Source organism: Crocuta crocuta, unplaced genomic scaffold (assembly GCF_008692635.1).
Source record: "Crocuta crocuta isolate KB4526 unplaced genomic scaffold, BGI_CrCroc_1.0 scaffold107, whole genome shotgun sequence".
In the NCBI taxonomy this organism is placed as follows: domain Eukaryota; kingdom Metazoa; phylum Chordata; class Mammalia; order Carnivora; family Hyaenidae; genus Crocuta; species Crocuta crocuta.
The window spans coordinates 4,209,821-4,229,889 of NW_027531877.1; the positions used below are offsets into that span (position 1 = coordinate 4,209,821).

General features: G+C 36.4%; 1 protein-coding gene across 8 annotated transcripts in view; it reads right to left on the bottom strand.

The window, feature by feature from the left end:
* Window positions 1-20,069, bottom strand: part of MIER3 (MIER family member 3) — a 187,054-nt gene that overhangs the window by 5,282 nt on the left and 161,703 nt on the right. For 7 of the 8 annotated variants that reach the window (XR_013337294.1, XM_077772988.1, XM_077772991.1 and 4 more), the window contains 7 exons: window positions 15,269-15,403; window positions 12,873-12,993; window positions 11,875-11,960; window positions 11,605-11,677; window positions 9,459-9,610; window positions 6,248-6,329; window positions 4,846-4,940 (listed from right to left, as the gene is read on the bottom strand). Coding sequence is in view for 7 of the 8 variants with exons in the window: in XM_077772988.1 (XP_077629114.1) it covers window positions 4,846-4,940; window positions 6,248-6,329; window positions 9,459-9,610; window positions 11,605-11,677; window positions 11,875-11,960; window positions 12,873-12,993; window positions 15,269-15,403 (744 nt within the window). In the remaining variant the exon portion in view is untranslated. The remainder of the gene's footprint in view (window positions 1-4,845; window positions 4,941-6,247; window positions 6,330-9,458; window positions 9,611-11,604; window positions 11,678-11,874; window positions 11,961-12,872; window positions 12,994-15,268; window positions 15,404-20,069) is intronic. The other variant, XM_077772994.1, reaches the window with a different exon arrangement.

A 20,069-nucleotide genomic window follows, 5' to 3' on the forward strand; every position in this document is an offset into this window, starting at 1 on the left:
CTCACCAATGTGTCTCTACATCCAGACTAGGGCTGTTCAAACGATATACAGCTAAAGGTATGAGTTCAAACATAACAGATAAAATTCTGTGTCCTTACATAATAAACATTTTCTCCACTGCTTAATTGGTACCATATGAGGTACCCACAGCATCTCTACCCTGATTAGTGATCATGACATAAGTGCATAACGTAAGGAACAAACTTTTTAAGCCAAGAAATAAAGCGTATATTTCAATAAACAACAACTATAAGCCTTTGTGGCAAACACTGGCTTTTTGGGGACAGAGACCTTTCCTGTCTTATTCACTGATGTATTTCTAGCACTTAAAACAATGTGCAGTAAATGGTAGAACTTAATTATCTATGGAATGAATCGATAAATTTCCTATGCCATTGAAAAACTTAAGTTTTATTTTGACCTAAACAACCCAGCCTTCTTTAAAAAAGTTTTATCTACTCATTAAATTAAATATTTCATCTCATCTTTGAGAAAACACAAAATTTTCATACATACAAAAAGGCATTAAACTATTCAACATCATACTGGAATATCTAACAAAAGCAGTAAGAAGAAAAAATAAAAGGCATACAAATTGAGAATAAATAAAACTGTCTCTGTTTACAGATGACATGCCTGTCTATAAACAAAAATCCAAAGAATCCACAAAAAACTCATAGAACTAATAAATGGTTATAACAAGACTGTAGGATACATGGTCAGTATGCAAAACTCAACTGCTTGCCTATATACCAGCAATGAACAAATGATATTTGAAATTTAAAAACACAGTACCATTTACATTAGCATACCCAAAATGAAATATTTAGATATAAATCTTAACCAATACATGCAAGACCTATATGAGGAAAATTATAAAACTATGATTAAAGAAATGAGAGATCTAAATAAATCTAAAGGTATCTAAATAGATAGTCCATGTTCACAGATAATAAGACTCATTATTGTTAAAATGTCAGCTCTTCCCAACTTAACCTATAGACTGAGTGCAATTCCAGTCAAAATCCCAGCAAATTATTTAGTAAATACTGACATACTAATTCTAAAGTTTATATACTAATTCTAAAGTTTATATGGGAAGGCAAAACAAAAATACAATAGCCAATACAATATTGAAAGAAAACAAAGCTAGAGGCCTGATACTACCCAACTTCAAGCTTACAATAAAGCTACAGGAGTCAAGACAGTGTGCTGCAAGTGAAAAAACAGACATACAGATTAATGCAACAGAACAGAGAGCCCAGAAATAGACACACACAAATGCAGTCAACTAATCTTTAACAAAGAGTAAAGGTGATGCAGTGAAGTAGTCTTCTAAACAAATGGTGCTAGAACAACCAAAGAGCCACAAGTAAATCAAAAACAAAACAAAAAATAAAACAAGAAAGGATGAAGGAAGGAAAAGAGAAGACAGACTAGACACAGTTCTTAAAACCTTTCACAAAAATTAACTAAAAATGGAATACAGATGTAAACGTGTAATGTCCAACACTATAAAGCTCCTAGAACATAAAATAGGAGAAAACCAAGATGACTTTGGGGATGATGATGACTTTTTAGATGTAATACTAAAAGCATGATTTGTTAAGCTGAAGTTCATTAAAATTAAAAACTTCTACTTTGCAAAAGACACTGTTAACAGAATGAAAAGACAGCCACAGAATGGGAGAAAATATATGCAAAACACCTATGTGATAAAGGACTGTCACTTAAAACTCAATGATAAGACAACAAACCGCTCAATTAAAAAATAGGCTAAAGACCTCTGTAACAGACACCTCCTTAATACAGATGCAAAAGAGCAAATGCAAAAATGCTTCACATTTTACACTTACAAATGTCATCAGGAAAATGCAAAATAAAACAAGATACATTACACACTTATTACAACACCCAAAATCTAAAACACTGACAACAACAAATGCTGACAAGGATGTGCAGCAACAGAACTTTCAGTGCTGGTGCGAATACAAAATGGTAAAGCCACTTTAGCAGACATTTTGAAAGTTTTCTACAAAACCAAACATACCCTTACCATACAATCCAGCAATCCCACTCACTGGCATTTAGCCAAAGAGGTCAAAAACCTTTAACCAGATGTTTATAGTAGCTTGTATCTATCAAAACTTGAATGCAACCAAGATGTGCTCCAACAGGTGAATGGAAAAAATGGTATAGCCACTCAATGGGATAAAAAGAAATGTGATAAAAAGAAATGTACTTTCAAGCCATGGAAAGACATGGAGAAACCCTTACATGCATATTATTACATCAAAGAAGCCAATCTATAAAGGCTACATACTATATGATTCCAACCCTATGACGTTCTGAATGGAAAAAGTAAAGACAGTAAAAAGCTAGGTGTTGGGAGTAGGGTTGCAGGGAGGGAAAGAATAGGGTGGAAGACGGTGAGTGCAGGGGTTTTTAGGTCTGGGAAACTATGCTGTATGATACTATGACAGCGGATATCATTATACATGGAATGGTACATATCAGTACACGGGGGTCAGAACCCATACAACACAAAAAGTGAACCCAAATGTAAACGATGGCCTTCAGTGAATAATTATATATCAATATTCATTCATTAATTATTACAAATATATCACACTCATGTAAGATATTAATAATAGTGGAAGCTGTGGGGGGTAAGGAGGTATATGAGAATCTTATGTACTTTCTGATCAATTTTTCTATAAACGAAAATGCTCTAAAAAAACAAAGTTTATTAATGAAAAAGACAGAAAAAATTGACCTACCCACCTAAACACTTCAGAATCTTATGTTCATTTAGGATAAAAAGATAGTAACAATAAACAAAGCATACTTTAATGAAAATTATTCCTGGGGCGCCTGGGTGGCTCAGTTGGTTAAGCGTCCAACTTCAGCTCAGGACATGATCTCACGGTTCGTGGATTCAAGCCCTGGGTTGGGCTCTGTGCTAACAGCCAGCTCAGAGCCTGGAGCCTGCTTCAGAATTCTGTATCTCCCTCTCTCGCTGACCCTCCCCTGCTCACGCTGTGTCTCTCTCTCAGAAATAAATAAAACATTAAAATAAAAAACTTTTTTTAAATGAAAACTATTCCAAACTACTAGAATATACACACATACACTTTTTAAAAACTACTTTACTTTTTAGAGCAGTTTTTTTTTTTAATGTTTTTTATTTATTCTTAAGAGAGACAGAGACAGAGCATGAGTGGGAAAGGGCCACAGAGAGAGGGAGACACACAATCAGAAGCAGGCTCCAGGCTCTGAGCTGTTAGTACAGATACCCGATGCAGGGCTCGAACCCACAAACTGTGAGATCATGACCTGAGCCAAAGTCAGTCACTTTACCGACTGAGCCACCCAGGCGCCCCGAATTTTTTTAGAGCAGTTTTAGGTTCACAGCTGATTTGAGCAGAAACTACAAAGTTCCCACATATACCTCCTGCTTCCAAACATGCATAACTCCCTTCACTATCAATTCCCCACCACCACAGTACCTCTTACAATCAATGAATCTATACCAGCACACCTTTATTACCCAAGATCTATCATTTACGTTAGGGTTCACTCAGTATTACATATTACATAGGTATTGACAAATATATAATGACATATATCCACCAGTATAATATCATACAAAATAGATTCACTGCCTTAAAAATCCTCTGTACTGCGCCTATTCATCCCTCCCTCCATGAAAAATTTTTAACCGACTGATCTATTTATTGTCCCCATAGTTCTGCCTTTTCCAGAATGTCATATAGTTGACATCATACAGTATAGAATCTTTCCAGATTGGCTTCTTTGACTTAGCAATACACATTTAAAGGTTCCCCCATGTCTTTTTGTGGCTTAATAGCTCATTCTTTTTTACCACTGAATAATATTCCACCGAATGGATGTGTCAGTCTATTTATCCATCAACCTCTCAAAGTATATTTATTCATCTACCTCAAAGTTCTGGCAATTTTGACTAAAGCTGCTATTAACATCTGTGTGGAAGTTTCTGTGTGAACATAAGTTTTCAACTCCTTAAGGTAAAAAACAATGAGTACAAGTGCTGGATCATATGGGAAGAGTATGGTTAGCTTTCTAAGAAACCACCAAACTGTCTTCCAAGAAACTGTCTTTTCAAAGTGGCCATACTATTTTGCACTCTTGTCAGCAAAGAGTGAGAATTCGTGTTGCTCCACATCCTCACCAGCATTTGGTGTTGTCAGAACATTCATTGTTGCTTTTAGTAACCAGTGTTTGGGCAACTGCAGTTCTGGATGCTAAAGAGAACACTTTTGAGGCCACAAACCTCTGAATAGCTTAGAAAGACATCAAAGTCAAGGAAAATGGTAAAAGAGTAAGACTACCTGGAAAATATAGTACATCCATTTTGTTTTCTGTTTTCATGTTTATTTTTGAGAAAGAGAGAGAGAGAGAGAGAGAGAAGCAGGGGAGGGGCAGAGAGAGCGGGAGACACAGAATCTGAAGCAGGCACCAGCCTCCGTGCTGTCAGCACAGAGCCCAACATGGGGCTCAAACTCAAGAATCACAAAATCATGACCTGAGCCAAAGGCGGACATTTAACTGACTGAGCCACCCAGGCATCCCAAGCAAATCCATTTTCTAGGAGTATGACAAGTGTATGTGTTGAGGTGAATGCACTATCAGTATCCCCAGAAGCAGGCCTTGGCAAATCCTAGTCATGTTTAGAGCAATATAAGAAATGTTAATGGCAGGAGAGCACTAACGAGTTCTTCCCTTTTTTTTCCTACCTAAATAACTTATTTGTTTATATTCATTGTAACTACTAAGCAATCTGTACTAATTTGCCTAATTTACCTTATTCTTCTGTATAAGATGAAAATCTTTTCCAAAAAGCATGAGTGCATGTTCAAAGCTCCGGCATTCTTCTTCTGTCCATGCAGTCATTCCTTCTAAAAAAAAAATGTAAAAAAAAAAAAAAAGTATTGGCTTTACNCAGAGTTCTGTATGCCAGTGATTTCAGTTAGGATTACCAAAAGGATGCGCATTATAAATCATATTTAAAAATCTACAATACCAAAATACAAAACCCAGAATTTTTTTCTCTGCATGATAGAATAAGAATGTAATGGGTTTTTTAAAAATAATTTATACTCATTGTTTTTCTAATTTTTTTAAACAATGAGCATTTTTTTTTAATTAAGGGGAAAAGGTCATTTCCTTTATGGGAAAAAAGCGCTTTATTATATATCAAAACCATAGTGCTTTTATTAGAGACTGTAAGTAATCAATATATATTTATTTAAAGTCATTTTGCAGAGGGCTACAGTCTGGATATCCAATAGGAATAAGAGCTAGCCTGTGCTCTCAAAAGACTAAATCCCATTCAACTTCCCAGAAGATGCTAACATTAGTAAACTCAAATCTATCTGGAGCAGAGGAGATTTGGAGTTCTTCCCTCAAAAACACTAGGGACCAGTCCCCATGAAGAGTAGTCCACCATAAAGATAAAACATAGTTTGAACTAAAGAAAAAAAAAAAAAAAACAGTATTTAGTTCTCAACATTAGAAGAACTTAAACTAATTTTCTTAAAAAAGCAACTTCTACAAGGAAACATTCCAATACACTATCTCAACCTACAAGTTTAAACATACTCTTTCTGGCTTTTCTATTTTTGCCAAACCATTTATATAATATTACAGAGTATTATTTCTTTATATACTTAATGAAAGCCATGGTGCATGCAATTCACTTATGTAATAACAAAACGACCAAAATTAAAGTTAACCATTTTCCTTGACACACACAAAGCAAAACCGAAGCACTATAAAAATTTTATTGCATGATTACTAAAAACATCCTTCTTGTAATAATGGAATATTTTATACATGTTTCTTTTTTATCTTTAATCTTCTTTTCATTTCCTGTTTAGTTTAAAAAACAACTTTTTGCTCAATGAAATCATAAAAATCATTCTTTTTAATTACTTTGGATATATTGTCATCTCTGGGGTCTGCTTTGTTCTGTAACTATTTCTTCAAGAAAGTGGAGGTGACAGGGGGGTAACTAATTTGTATTTGAACAATCTCTGGTACGTCTAAAAATAGAGGGCAAGAAAAGGAAACAATTATTCGCTATGAAGATGAACATAAATCTTACAAAAGTGTTACAGGACTGCTCCATCCTTTACAATACTTTGCTTGTCCCCAAATGAGCATTCCCTATCATTTCCCTCTCTTGATCCCAAGCTTTGCTTACCTTGAGATGCCTTTCCATTGCAGCAGTACCTTTCAATTGCTTCCTTTATATTATGGTTACACTTGAGAAGTTCATATAATGCCTACAAGAGGAAGAAAAAAACTATTCAATAAAAATTACCAGAAATTCACACTTAACAGCATTAAAACAGAAAAAAACCAGGACCAGAGAGTCCTGACAAATATTGTCTGAAATGCTCTCTAAATATACAAGACATTTGAGGGTATGTTTGCCCATTTAGTCTACTAACTATCCCGGTGATGGACTCGAGTATCCCAGGAGTTTGTTCACTTTCACTCTATTCCTGGGAAGTCACCCATCGGTATCACTCTTGACTTTTATTTTTTATTGTCAGGCCATCTGAGCTGGGGCAATCCCTATTTTAGATGATTTTTCCAGTTGGGAAAAATCAGAATTATGGTCTTCTTCACATCACCTATTCCCTGACTTTAAGAGTGTCAATAAAAGAAAATAGCAGCTAGCCTGGAAGAGAAGGATGGGTACTTTATTGACTAGGGTTTATAACAGTCTCATGGTCTACTATGAAACATGTCAATTTTTAAAAATTAGAATTATTCTCATTAAATCTGTTTGGAATTATAAATATACCAAATTGTAGCAGAGAGAACCTAACTGAAAGTTAAATAATATTCCAACTTCCGAAGTAATTTTTAAGAAAAGCAAAGATGGCTCAATATTAGTAAATTTATTAATTTATCAATAGGTTAATAAACAAGATATTAATCAACAATCATTAAGAAACAATCTAGCTGCTAAGGTACCTGGGTGGCTCAGCTGGTTAATCGTCTGACTCTTGACTTTGGTTCAGGTCATGATTTTGCAGCTTGTGAGTTTAAGCCCTGCAATGGGCTCTGCGCTGAGAGCACAGATCCTGTTTGGGATTCTTTCCTCTCTCTGCCCCTCCCCACTGTGTGCACTCTCAAAATAAATAAATAAAAACTTTAAAAAAACAAAACAATCTAGCTGCCAAAAGAACATCTGATAAATCAGTATCCATTTCTAATTTTAAAAAGACAGGGGTGCCTGAGTGGCTCAGCTCAGGTCATCATCTCATGGTTTATTAGTTCGAGCCCCACATCAGGCTCTGTACTAACAGTTCAGAGCCTGTAGCCTGTTTTAGATTCCGTGTCTCTCTCTCTCTCTCTGCCCCTCCCCTACTCAGCCTGTGTGTGTGTGTGTTTCTCTCTCTCCCTCAAAAATAAATACACATTAAAAAAAAAAAAGACAGGGGCGCCTGGGTGGCTTAGTCGGTTAAGCGTCCGACTTTCGCTTGGGTCATGATCTCGCGGTTCGTGGGTTCGAGCCCCACGTCGGGCTCTGTGCTGACTGCCAGCTCAGAGCCTGGAGCCTGTTTCAGTCTGTGACTCCCTCTATCTCTGACCCTCCCCTGCTCACGCTGTCTCTCTCTCTCTCTCCTAGAAATAAATAAATAAAATTAAAAAAAAAAAAAAAAAGACAAAAACTATGATAGTTGTAAGCAGATGGTTACTACCTTACTATAATAAAGACAGCCTATATCAAACCAAGCACCAGTATTCTTTTTTTTAATGTTTGTTTATTTTTGAGAGACAGAGGGAGAGAGACAGCACGGATGGGTGCAAGGTGCAGAAAGACAGACAGATGATCCGAAGTGGGCTCCATTCTAACACCAGACAGCTCAATGCGGGGCTCAAATTCACAACTAGGAGAGCATGACCTGAGTCAAAGTCGGATGCTTAACCGAATGAGCTACCCAGGTGCACCACACTGGTTTTATTCCTAATGTAAAAACCTTAGATGATTACCTTCCATGAAAAGCAGGCCTCAAATCACTATCACTACCAAACATCTCTGAGTTATGACTAATGCTTACTTTAAGACTAGAAAGCCTGATAAAAACCGAAAAATTATTAGTTTCAACAGCTTGAGAAAAAAAGTTTTTAAAAAATTAGTATTTCTCTTCATTAACAATATACAACTATAATAGAGATCCCATTTACAAAAAAATTAAAATCATGTAAGTATTTAAAATATTGAAGAATTAAGTTAATTAGAAGCATGTGATGCCCAAACAAAAATATTTGCGTGATTAAAAAAGTGAAATAAATGGAGAGTCAGACCATGTTCTTGAACTAGAAGGTTTAATGTTTTAAAGGCACTAATTCTTCTAAAATTAATTTATAGTTTCATGGATTATCAGTACAAAAACCCAATGGGGATCCTTTTTGACAATTGAAAAGCTACTCTGAAATTCAGTTACTATGACTTCTTTTTGTTACTTGGGAATTCAAGCCTGAGTCCAGCTATCTCTGGATATTCACTTCAGTTAGGATCACCTAGGCTAAAGATACAGAGTGAAAAGTATATGAGAGGGACAAAATTATATCAGAGGGCAAAAATGAAGGGCATCTAAATAACACTTAATAGGCAGTACTCCCAGCACCATCCCACATACATTCAAGAGTATTCTGCATCTATAGGTACAGAGTTTGACAGATGCTCCTAAAGCAAATTTATACAATCTTAATAGACCATACTTTCAAACATTTCCTGAATAAAGTTCAAGAGTAATCCAAAGAATATTTTTATTATAAAATCTACAAGTCTAGGGGTGCCTGGGTGACTTAGTCGGTTAAGCGTCCAACTTCAGCTCAGGTCATGATCTCATGGTTCGTGGGTTCGAGCCCCGCATCGGGCTCTGTGCTGACTGCCAGCTCAGAGCCTGGAACTTATTTCAGATTCTGTGTCTCCCTCTCTCTCTGACCCTCCCCTGCTCATGCGGTCTCTCTCTCTCTCTCCCCTCTCTCTCTCTCTCAGAAATAGATTTTTTAAAAAACATTTTAAAAATTAAAAAATAAATAAAATCTACAAGTCTAAGCATAGAGAATATTTAAATAAATGATATTTTAGCTACAGGATGGAATATGTAAAATCACCAGGAATGAGATACTAAAGAATTCTCAAAGGCAAAGGAAAGTAAGTAATTCAAATTAAGATATGTACATACACATAGAAGAAAAGACCAGAAGACATGAAACAATATGGGATGGTTATCACTAGTAGCTCCTGGGACTTTAAACCATATGTTTTCCAAGTTTTAAAAACCTTTCAGAAAAAGAGATATCCAGTTCACATGTAAGAAACATTTTAATCAAATATAAGAAAATCAGGAAGAGACTAAGCTGCTGTTTCAACAAAAGTTAAAGTATACCTGTTCGTTGTCCCTTGTGTGTGTTCCTGCAGATATCCTATCCATTATTTTTTCATTTCCAGTTCTTAATGAGGTCTCAACAAGGTACTCCTTAACTTTGCTCTCCAAAACCACACCAGGACGCCAAAGCAGCTGGTCTTCATTTTCATACACTGATAAAATCCCATTAACACATTAAATAATGAACATACTCATAGACGTATACAAACTGTTCTTCCTCTTCTTTGATATGCTACACCCTGGGACAACTAACTTTGAGGGCACCAGCAATTTGATTGTCTGGCAAGGTGAGTCTTTCAATGGTAAAGGTTTAAAAAAATTTTTTTAACTTTATTAAGGGCCAAGTGTTCCAGTGGCTATAACAAGTAGCTTTTTCGCTGGTTGGATTTACTATCCAATAGGGAAGGTTTTCTACGCCCAGTGAAATCTAATGTAAAACTCAGAGGGGAGGTTTTATATTCTCCTAATGAGGGGCTAAAAATAACCTGTGAAAATTCTTTAATAATCTCACTGGAATTTTCTCTTCAACTCCCTACCTGCCTTTATGATGATTATATACAGGTTAAAACTGCAAACAAATTTAAAAAGCAAACAACAATAAAAACCAAAATATCTGCCAATACTGAAATACCTAAGAAAGGGAGATTTTTACTTTACTGATTTCCTCCCAAAAGGTGAATTTTATTTAAAGGAGGAAACAAATTAATCAAAAATGAAAAAGAATGGTAACAGTAAGAGAAGTAAACTTTCCAAAATCTCTTAAAGAAGCTGATATATTAATGAGTCACAGATCACTCAAATAAGGCATATATTCTATCAATGTACACATTTCCACCACACTTAAAGCTTCTACTTCACAAAATAGAGTTAACACAGATGCCCCAAGTATTTACCTCACTGCTTCAAGTGCAATGCATTCTTCAAGTGTGTAATAAAATAATTTGCTGAAAGCTCACTATGTACCAGGGACCATGATAAGTGCTTTTCATTCACAACTGTTGTCAGGCAGGTATCACCACTCCCACTGAGCAGGGAAGTTAAAAAATAAAGTGTGTCTATGAAACAATAAGACTGACTTTTGATGTAAATTTCTGGAACCAGTTTCTTTTTGACCTCTTTGGTCAAAAAGAGGTAAAATAGTTTGAGTTTATTCCCTCCAAGGATAGAGAAGGTTACCATACCTTCCCTCCTGAATGTGTACAACTGAGAGATGACTCCCTCGATTGTCTAATCTAAGAACTAACAGCTGCTGAGCATGTACTTGACTTCCAGGGTTTGTGTGGCATTTGGGGGGGGGGGGGGGGGGGGGCTGGGGGATCTGAAGATGATCAGCTACTGTTTGCTTCCCTGAGACAATATCACTTTGAAAGCAGTTTAGGAAGATGTTGTTGGTAAGGACTGAAAAGGCTAAGAACCCTAGGGTAGCCAGTCCTTCCTTCCTTTGAAGGGGGGATGACCTAACAAAGGAAAGGAAGAAAGATTCAGGAAGGGTTGTATCACTATACTGCTTTGGTCCCATGATGTCACAAGAACAAATAAACTCATTAGGGAAAATGTCAAATGCACATGGCCAAATCTACAAGCTTCCCAATTTCAGCTACGGAAATGTACCTGTATTTTTATTTTCCATCACATTTTCAGAACCAACTATTAACTGGGATATATCAAAAAAACTGACTACACTTAAGTAGGGGTATACAAAAGAAGAATCCTTGTATTCTAATACCTTCTCTTTCAGGGGTCACAAAGAATTCCCTCTAGATTCTTTGCTCATTAAGAGTTGTCTTTCCAAGAGGATTTTCTCTTTAACAAGCCGATTATCTCAGGTGGTAAGATTCTACCCACTTCTACTATAGTGGGATGTAGACCAAGCAGCTGCACCCTCAGAGACATCCCACTACTTTAGCAGGTGCCTTACATACCTGTAAGGCTAAGAAGCACTGTACAGAGAAGGAAGTGGTTCTCCAAGCTTCAAAGTTCATTTTGATATATTATTAAGTCAGGCCCAAACTTTCACTGACTCCAAATTTATCTTTGCCAAGATTATCTTTGCCAAGGCTCATACATAATCAGATAACTAAATAAACATCTTTAGGGGAAACGGTCTACCAAATATTATCAAAATCAAAATCAAAAGTCTTCTTACCTTTCTCATCACCATCGTATTCTCCAAGGTAAGGTGGAATCTCTGCCTGATACTGTAAACCGATCATTATTTCCTACAAGAAAATTCAGAAGTAAAAATACCCTATAAAAATATATACTGAAAAACAAGTTCCAACTCACAAGTTACTACGAGTCAAAAGAAATTTCATCTTGCAACAACAAAATTATCTTAAATCACTTCAGAAATGTTTTTAAAAGTTATGTTCCTCCCAACAGTCCACTAACTTATTCTGATGGTAACTCAACTTACTTTCCTCAAATCTTCAGGTGAGTTACCATTGTCTGTTTCAACATCTTCAACTTCTGATTCCTTATCTCCATCACATGTAGTATTTGCTTAAAAGAAAAAAATTAAATTTTAAAAAGGTTTTCTTTGCCTATTTTTGCAGCACCCGGAAGAGCAGTTGGCACATGGTAGTTTATAAAAATCTGCTGAATATATAAGAGCAGCACAAATATACTCAACTTCTTGTACTAGTCTCAGATTTTAACACCAATCAAAACAAGACGCTGAAAATACTAAGAAAGTATATATCCTTAAAAATTCTGGTATAGTCAAAGAGTTTGGGAAGGCAAAAGGAAAACCACTATGGTTACCTTTAAAAAAAAGAACGTAAAGCACTAGAGTTCTTATTATATACTAACCAGAGTGGGACACAGACAAAGAGCTGCACATTAAGTCCATTAAAATTATGTTTTTGCGCACATACAAGTGTATATGTATTCGCAGTTACATGAACAAATCAATCAAAATACCTAAAAAATAAGCAAGGTTGCAGATAAGAAATTACTTCACCTCAAAGACCTTTAAATATTGTTGATATACATTAAGAGATAACGCCAAGAACTAAAAAGAAAAAAAAAGAATTAAATAAATCACTAAAAATAAAAAATACTTTTTGAGCATCTGATAGTTCTCAAAACCAGAAGAGCCTTTTAAAAGAAGTCCAAAAAACGTCCATGAAATTTCATGGCCAAAGAACTGGTTGCCATAGCAACAGAGGAATCTTGGCAAAGAAAATATACAGCCTTGCAAAACTAAACAAATATTTTAGGTTTTTAAAGGACATATTAGTTTCCCTTTATCCCAATAAAAAAGTTATACTCTTATTTGGATTATTAAAGGACTGCATTTCAATTAAAGAAAACACTTAAAATATTCTAACAAACTACTGAATGCCATAAAGTGTACTTGAGCTAGATAGAGTATCAGTGCTACTATTAACCAGTAATGATTGGATTTCTTACATCGTAAAGGCCTAGGGAAGAAATCGGAAGTTTCATGGGAAGTCACAGATGGTGTCAGGTCATCTGCAGAAGACTGAGTTTCCTCATCGTCACCGGACAATAGGTCTTTTGCGATTTCCTCCTATAAGAATAGGAATGCAGTGCTAGAGTTAGAAATTACTACATCTCATAAAAAATGTTTAAGAGTTAAGAAAATTATTTTAAAGAATAAAAAAATTATCACAGCTCATCAATTTAAGAAAGTCGTTTTAGTATTATTCATAAACATATTACTATATTATGATACAAGAAAAAATTTGTTGAAGCCCCCTTAGTCTTGAGAGAAATAAATCTGAAATATTCTTACAATTAATTTACTTCATGAATTTATGATGGCACTTAATATTTAATTACATATAATATTTAATAACTTTACTATTTACACTCTTTTAAGAAACAATCTTGCTTAATTTAAGGATAAGCAGAAAGCTTATCTGAAGCTTCAGGCTAATTTTTAGTGACTTTACAACAAAATAATCTTAAGTGATTAATTATTACGTGATTTATAATCTTAAGTGATTAATAATTAAATTTGGGGTGTCTGGGTGGCTCAGTCAGTTAAGCTTCTGACTTAGGCTCAGGTCATGATATCACGGTTCATGAGTGTGAGCTCTGTGCTGACAGCTCAGAGTCTGGAGGCCCTCCCCAAATTGAGTGCGCGTATAGGCATGCACGCTCTCTCTCTCAAGAATAAACATACGTTAAAAAATTTTTTTTAATAATTAAACTTTCTACCAACATAAATAAAACAAACCAGAAACTTCTCCAAACTCTTCTCTTCCAATAACTTAAAAAATCTAACTAATGAAAAGCTCTGACTAGTAATATCATTTTAAAACTAACAGGTTTATACACTGAGATACGACCTCACGCCAGCCAGAGTGGCTAAAATGGACAAATCAGGAGACTATAGACACTGGCGAGGATGTGGAGAAACAGGCACCCTCTGACACTGTTGGTGGGAATGTAAAACTGGTGCAGCTCCTCTGGAAAACAGTATGGAAGTTCCTCAAAAAAAATTAACAATAGAACTCCCCTATGACCCAGCAGTAGCACTGCTAGGAATTTACCCAAGGGATACAGGAGTGCTGATACATAGGGGCACATGGACCCCAATGTTCATAGCAGCACTTTCAACAATAGCCAAAACATGGAAAGAGCCTAAGTGTCCATCAACGGACGAATGGATCAAGAAGATGTGGTTTAACTATACAATGGAATACTACATGGCAATGAGAAAGAATGAAATCTGGCCATGTGTAGCAACATGGATGGACCTTGAGGGTGTTATGCTGAGCGAAATAAGTCAGGCAGAGAAGGACAAATATCATATGTTTGCACGTATAGGAGGATTAGGAGGAACTTGACGGAGGAACAAGGGGGAGAAGAAGGGCGGAAATGGTGGGGGAAAGGGAGAGAGGCAAACCATGAGAGACTCTTGAATGCTGAGAACAAACTGAGGACTGATCGGGGTGAGGAGAGGGGAAGGAGGGAGATGGGCATGGAGGAGGGCACTTGTGGGGATGAGCACTGGGTGTTATATGGAAACCAACTTGACAATAAACTATTTAAGAAAAAAATAAAACAATAAAAAATAAATAAATGAAACTAACAGGTTTGAATTAACTTTTATTTAAGTATATAGTTATCCTTGTGCCTGGTACATAGTAGGCACTCAATATTCGCTAAGTGACTGTGCTCACTGAGGTGTGGTTCAGTAGTATCACAATTGACTGAAAATGGGGAACAACAAAACTCACAGGAAGAGGTTCCAAGACGTGGATTCCTCTCCCTGCCTGACATCTGAAAGGCAAAGAAAGCTTTCCAGAGACCAAAGAAAGTTAGCAGAGACCATGGCTGTGTGAACTTTCCTCAGCAAGAACTATGCCTTCCCCACAACCAACAATGTTATAGATATATCACCACAGCCTTGGCTGCTGTGGCTGCTGTCACTCACAGAGCCCAACAAAACAGAACTTCCCTCTAACCACTCCACATCTAAATCAGCTTGGTTTGAAGGCTTCTAAGGGATTTATTAATCAATGCATTCAAGCTTTCAGAGGATCAAAAGAAGTTAGGGCAAAATCTAAGTTTAGACACAATATGTCAGCAGAGGAAAGAAAAAACTTAGGGGAGAACACTCAAACATACAAAGTAGCAGGAAGCTATTAGTATTTTTAAAGTAGTGTGATCAAAGCCAAACAATACTTAAATTGGGTCACCAAAATGATACGAGCAATGGGTCAATAAGAAGTTTACATTTCAGAATTATAAAATGCTTTTAATTAAAAGGAAACTAATAAAAAACAGCCAATGGTAATGGATCTTGAATTTTTCTTTTAAATGCCTGTACTTACTTTGTCTAGTGTCATGTCTGGTAGTTCATCAGCAAGTTCACTTGGAGAGCTATTTGCACTAGAATTTGCAACTGCTGGAATTGTAGGTTCATAGCCATAGAATGCCAGTAAATCTTCTAGAGGCATGTTTCCTTCCTAGTCAAGCCAGGGAACAAACATAAACAGTAAATATTACAATACAGAAGTACAGATAAACTTAATATTCATAAAACACATTAACCAAACAGCAGTATCAAATCAAAGCCAAGTTTTAGTTTCTCTTTATGTACTACTGCTAGAAAATAGGCTTAAAGACTTAGAGCTATTATTAACATATTAACAAAAGCCTTAACAATTAACACCTTCATTTTTATTTTCCAGCATCATATCACTATTTTTTTTAATGTTTATTTATTTTTAAGAGATAGAAAGAAAGAGTGTAAGCAGGATGGGTAGAGAGAGAGACAGACAATCCAAAGAAGGATCCAGGTTCTGAGCTGTCAGCACAGAGCCCTATGCAGGGCTCAAACCCACGAATCATGAGAACATGAGGTCGGATGCTTAACCGACTAAGCCACACAGGGACCCCTATCATCTTACTCCTTACAAAATTCCTCAAATATTTGTTTTAGTGACTTTTTCTTTAGCATTCACATTGGTATAATGATTTACCTTGAAAGCATTTACAATTAATCAATCAATAACTTCATGTAATTTTTAGCTTGTTTCTTTGCAATTAACAGTTGACCACTTGGTTTATTCTTCATGTTAATTAGATGATACCTGAAGGGAAACCACTGCTGAGCATTCACTAATACCAACAATATTTATATATTACTGTTCAAAATTATCCTTTGATATTACTACTACCATATCTATATTCTGGTACAGTTGTTTTAGGTTTTTCTTCCATAAGCATCTACTGAAGTTTGTATCATTACCATTATTTTACAGGTGACAAAACAGGAAGCTTAGTACTGGGTTCAAATTCTAGTACCAGTTCACTTACTGGCAGCACTGCTTTGATAAAACTACACACTTCGGCTGCAATGCTTCCTGTGTAATGAATACCTATGCTGTGCTACATATCGCCATCCTCTTCCCCCAACTAATCCATCCAAAAATAAGGAGTGTATTTCCTTTTAAAACATTATCTTAATTCAACTACTAAAGTATATAGAACTATTTATAATTATTTAAATATACAAATACAAAACAATGTATCTACAGACTAGTTAATTTGTTCAATATTGTAAAGATGTTTATGCCCATCTATTAAGAGATTCACTAAACTTGCTTATGGGTTTTATTTTCCCTTTAAGGCAAAATTCCTAACTCATGATATAAAAAGCATGAAACACTAAAGCAGAGTATGTAAAATATACCCTCAGCTGATCACAAAGTGAGCTGAGAGAAGCCAGTGATGACTTCTAGAAACCCCCACAGGGAATTCAGGCTCGGGGTGGGGGTGGTGCCCAAGAAATGTGACCTTCACCTTTAGAGGTCTACAACTTTTATTTTTCACTGTGCCTGATTAAAACAGATTCATGTGAAATGAAAGTGGAATAAGGTTTAGGACAGAACGCTACTTTGTAAATTTGCTGTAGGAGACATGTGCCTTTTGCAGTGACCAGACCAATCATGTCACTCATGAAATCCTTTCAGCTTGGGATTGAAATCAGTTAAAAAGCTGCTTTGGTAGCATGGAGTCAGCACAAATTGAGTTGGATGGTCAGGATGGACAGAAGTTCACCCATGCCATGGGGAAACCTCGTGAATTATTCTTCTCCCGAATCAATGAACAGAACCCCTCAAATGTGCCCAGAACCAGATTTAGAGTCTCTCTAGCCTTCTCATTGGAGGCTCCATGCAGCCTATTCTCTTTGACTCATATTAGTTCTAAAAGGAGACTGGGTTACACTTTGCAAACCACCTGTTAACAGTATTTCTCCAAAACCTCATAGTTTCAGATTCTCTCTGTGACCCAAGGAAATGTCAATTTTCACTCGTCATACACTGACAGTCCACTTTTCCATCAGTACAGCATTTACTGCAATCTAAGTACTGTGCAGAGGCTACTAGCTATGCATAGAGAAATGAAATTTATAGAAAAACCTCTGCTCTCAATGACTTTAGTACTATGTACAGGTGAGTACATAGAAGGGAAGAACTACACTCTAGGAGTAACGGCATGCATGAGGTTAGGGAGATACCACATAGGGCTGAAAGACTGAGCTAAGTCTTGAAAGATGAAGAGGCATTTGAGAGATGAGAGCTGTATACTAACCAGAGACTCGTGACGTATCATAAGGAACACTGAATGAACAGTTACTGTGTGCCAGTAGGCCACTGTGCCAAGTGCTGGTATGAAAACAGGCCTTGCCCTTCTACAGCTTACAGTCAGGGCAAAGTGGGTGGGGGGGGGTGGCAGAAATAATGACAATACACAAATATAGAAATGCCAACTGTAATGAATGCAAATGAAATAAACAGGGTCCTAAATTACAGAATAATGTAGAGAGTCTACTTTCACGGGGCCAAAAGGAAGACAGTGTCCTTTACTCCCAGGACAATGGGCAGTAAATGGAGACTTAGAAAAAGAAAAAGGTAGGTAGGGAGTACCATGAATTTATTTCTTCTTCAATTCTTCAATGCTTGGCAGCTACCTAAAGGTTTGAGGAGATGGAGAGGTAACAGAAAAGCAGGAAGACCACCAAAAAGCCTCATGGCTGGATTAAGGTAGTGATATGGACATGGAAAGGAGTAAAAAGATATACATTCCGAAGTGGAATCAAATGAGTTCCTGGATGTTAGAGTGGAAGGGGGAGAGAAGGACAACTCCCCAGATTTCTAGTTGAGCAACTACTTTTACTGAGATACAAAGGACTAAAGGAAAGGTTTGTAAAGGAAAAAATTAAGAGTTCTGCAGAAGACACGACTTAAATTTGAGAGGACTATGAAACATCTAAGCAGAAGAGTCAAGTTGGCCAGGAACCTGGTACTCAGAGGATCAGGCTGGGCTAAAGGTATAAATTTGGCATTCATTAGCATCTAGGTGATATTTAAAGCCACAGAAGTTGAGAGGGTAGAGAGAAAAGAGAAAGGAATATACACTTTATTAGAAGTATTTTCAGATATATTACCATATAGACAATGGGATACGTCCAGAAAATTTTAAACACACTATGCATTTTGAAAATAACATTCTAGCGGGAGCACAGAATGAGAGCCTCGACTAGGAAAGGGAATTATCTGAGTGAAATTAAGAAAAAAGCAGCTGTTTCTTGACCTACTTGATAAACTGAATGAAAGTGACAGCAAAGTCTACATGGACTGCCCGGTTTCTGGTCTAAAAAGGCTAAATACTTATAGTACCATTATGAGACAGAAACATCAGACAACTGAACTTAAGGGTGGAGGGGGGGATGGTAAATGATAATTCAAGGCAAAAATGGAAGAAGTGGTCTGAATGAGATCATCCAGAAAAGGTATCCAGAGTGAGAAGACAAAAGCTAGAAGCCTGGGGAATGCCATCAATTAAAACGTGGATTAAGGAAGAAAAGCCCACAAAGACAACAGAGGGAGATACCAGAGACCAGAATTAGAAGAAAGCATAATTATGTAAGTTAAAGAAGCGAGTATGGAGAGACCAGAGACAGTCACTTAGGTCAAATATCAAAAAGAAATCAACTGAGATAGAGACAGACATGAATTCTCAGTACCTGTCAATCAGCAATTACTGGTGACCCTACAGCCTACTGGGAGAAAAAAAGTTGAAGACTAAACAGAGAAGGAAAAGTACATGCACTATAAAAAGAAAATCACTAATTAACGACAACACAGGTTAAAAAGAATTTCTTCCAGGGTGCCTGGGTAGCTCAGTCTGTTAAGCATCCAACTTGAATTCGGCTCAAGTCATGGTCTCACCATAAGATCAAAACCTGTTATCAGGCTCTGTGCAGACTGCATGGAGATGCTAGGGATTCTCTCTCTCCCTCCTTCTCTCTCTTCCTCTCTGTCCCTCCCTCACACAGGTTCACTCACTCTCTCAAAAAAAAAAAGAAATGAAAAACATTTCTAATAAAACATTAAAAATTTTTCTTCCAAATGTAGGAAACATAGGAGTAGGATTTGCTTTGCTGAAATAAAAAAATAATAATAAGTGGGAAGAATAGACTCAGGGAATGAGGGATAAAATTAAGAGTTAGCCTGGGATGTGGCATATGCTCTGGAGACAGTAAAGAAAGAAGAATGAGTATAAAAGTTTAATTCATATGTGTGGGGCAAACAGGAGATTCCAGGTAATCATTCATGAAAACTCTACTTTCTCTAAAAAGAACAAGTATGATCATCTGTTGAGGAAGACGGTATCTTGGTGGAAACTTCACGAATACAGTTAAAGAATGGCACTAAAACTTTTACAGCAAAACCAGAAAAAGTGAATCTAATCTCTGAAGCACTTGACAAATGAGCTTTCTACTAGGGCCTATCAACAGCTTATAAGTTTGATCTAACACCTTATCCCGGGTAGGAGGATTTTTCTCTTTTTTTTTTTTTTTTTTTTGATATTTTGTTGACTCTTTTAAATTTTAAGGAGCACATGGAGTCTAGTCATACTTATAAATGAACTATTTCCTAACTCAAAGGTTTTATATCAGAAAGAACATAAAATTAAGAGGCAGAGAGGACTGTCATTACCATAGACAAATCACCTAAAATCCCTGACCTCCATTTCTTTATAATTTCCCTGATCCTATGATATATAACCTCACATACAAGAAATGAGGATGCACCCCATTATCAACGTACAGATTTCCCATAG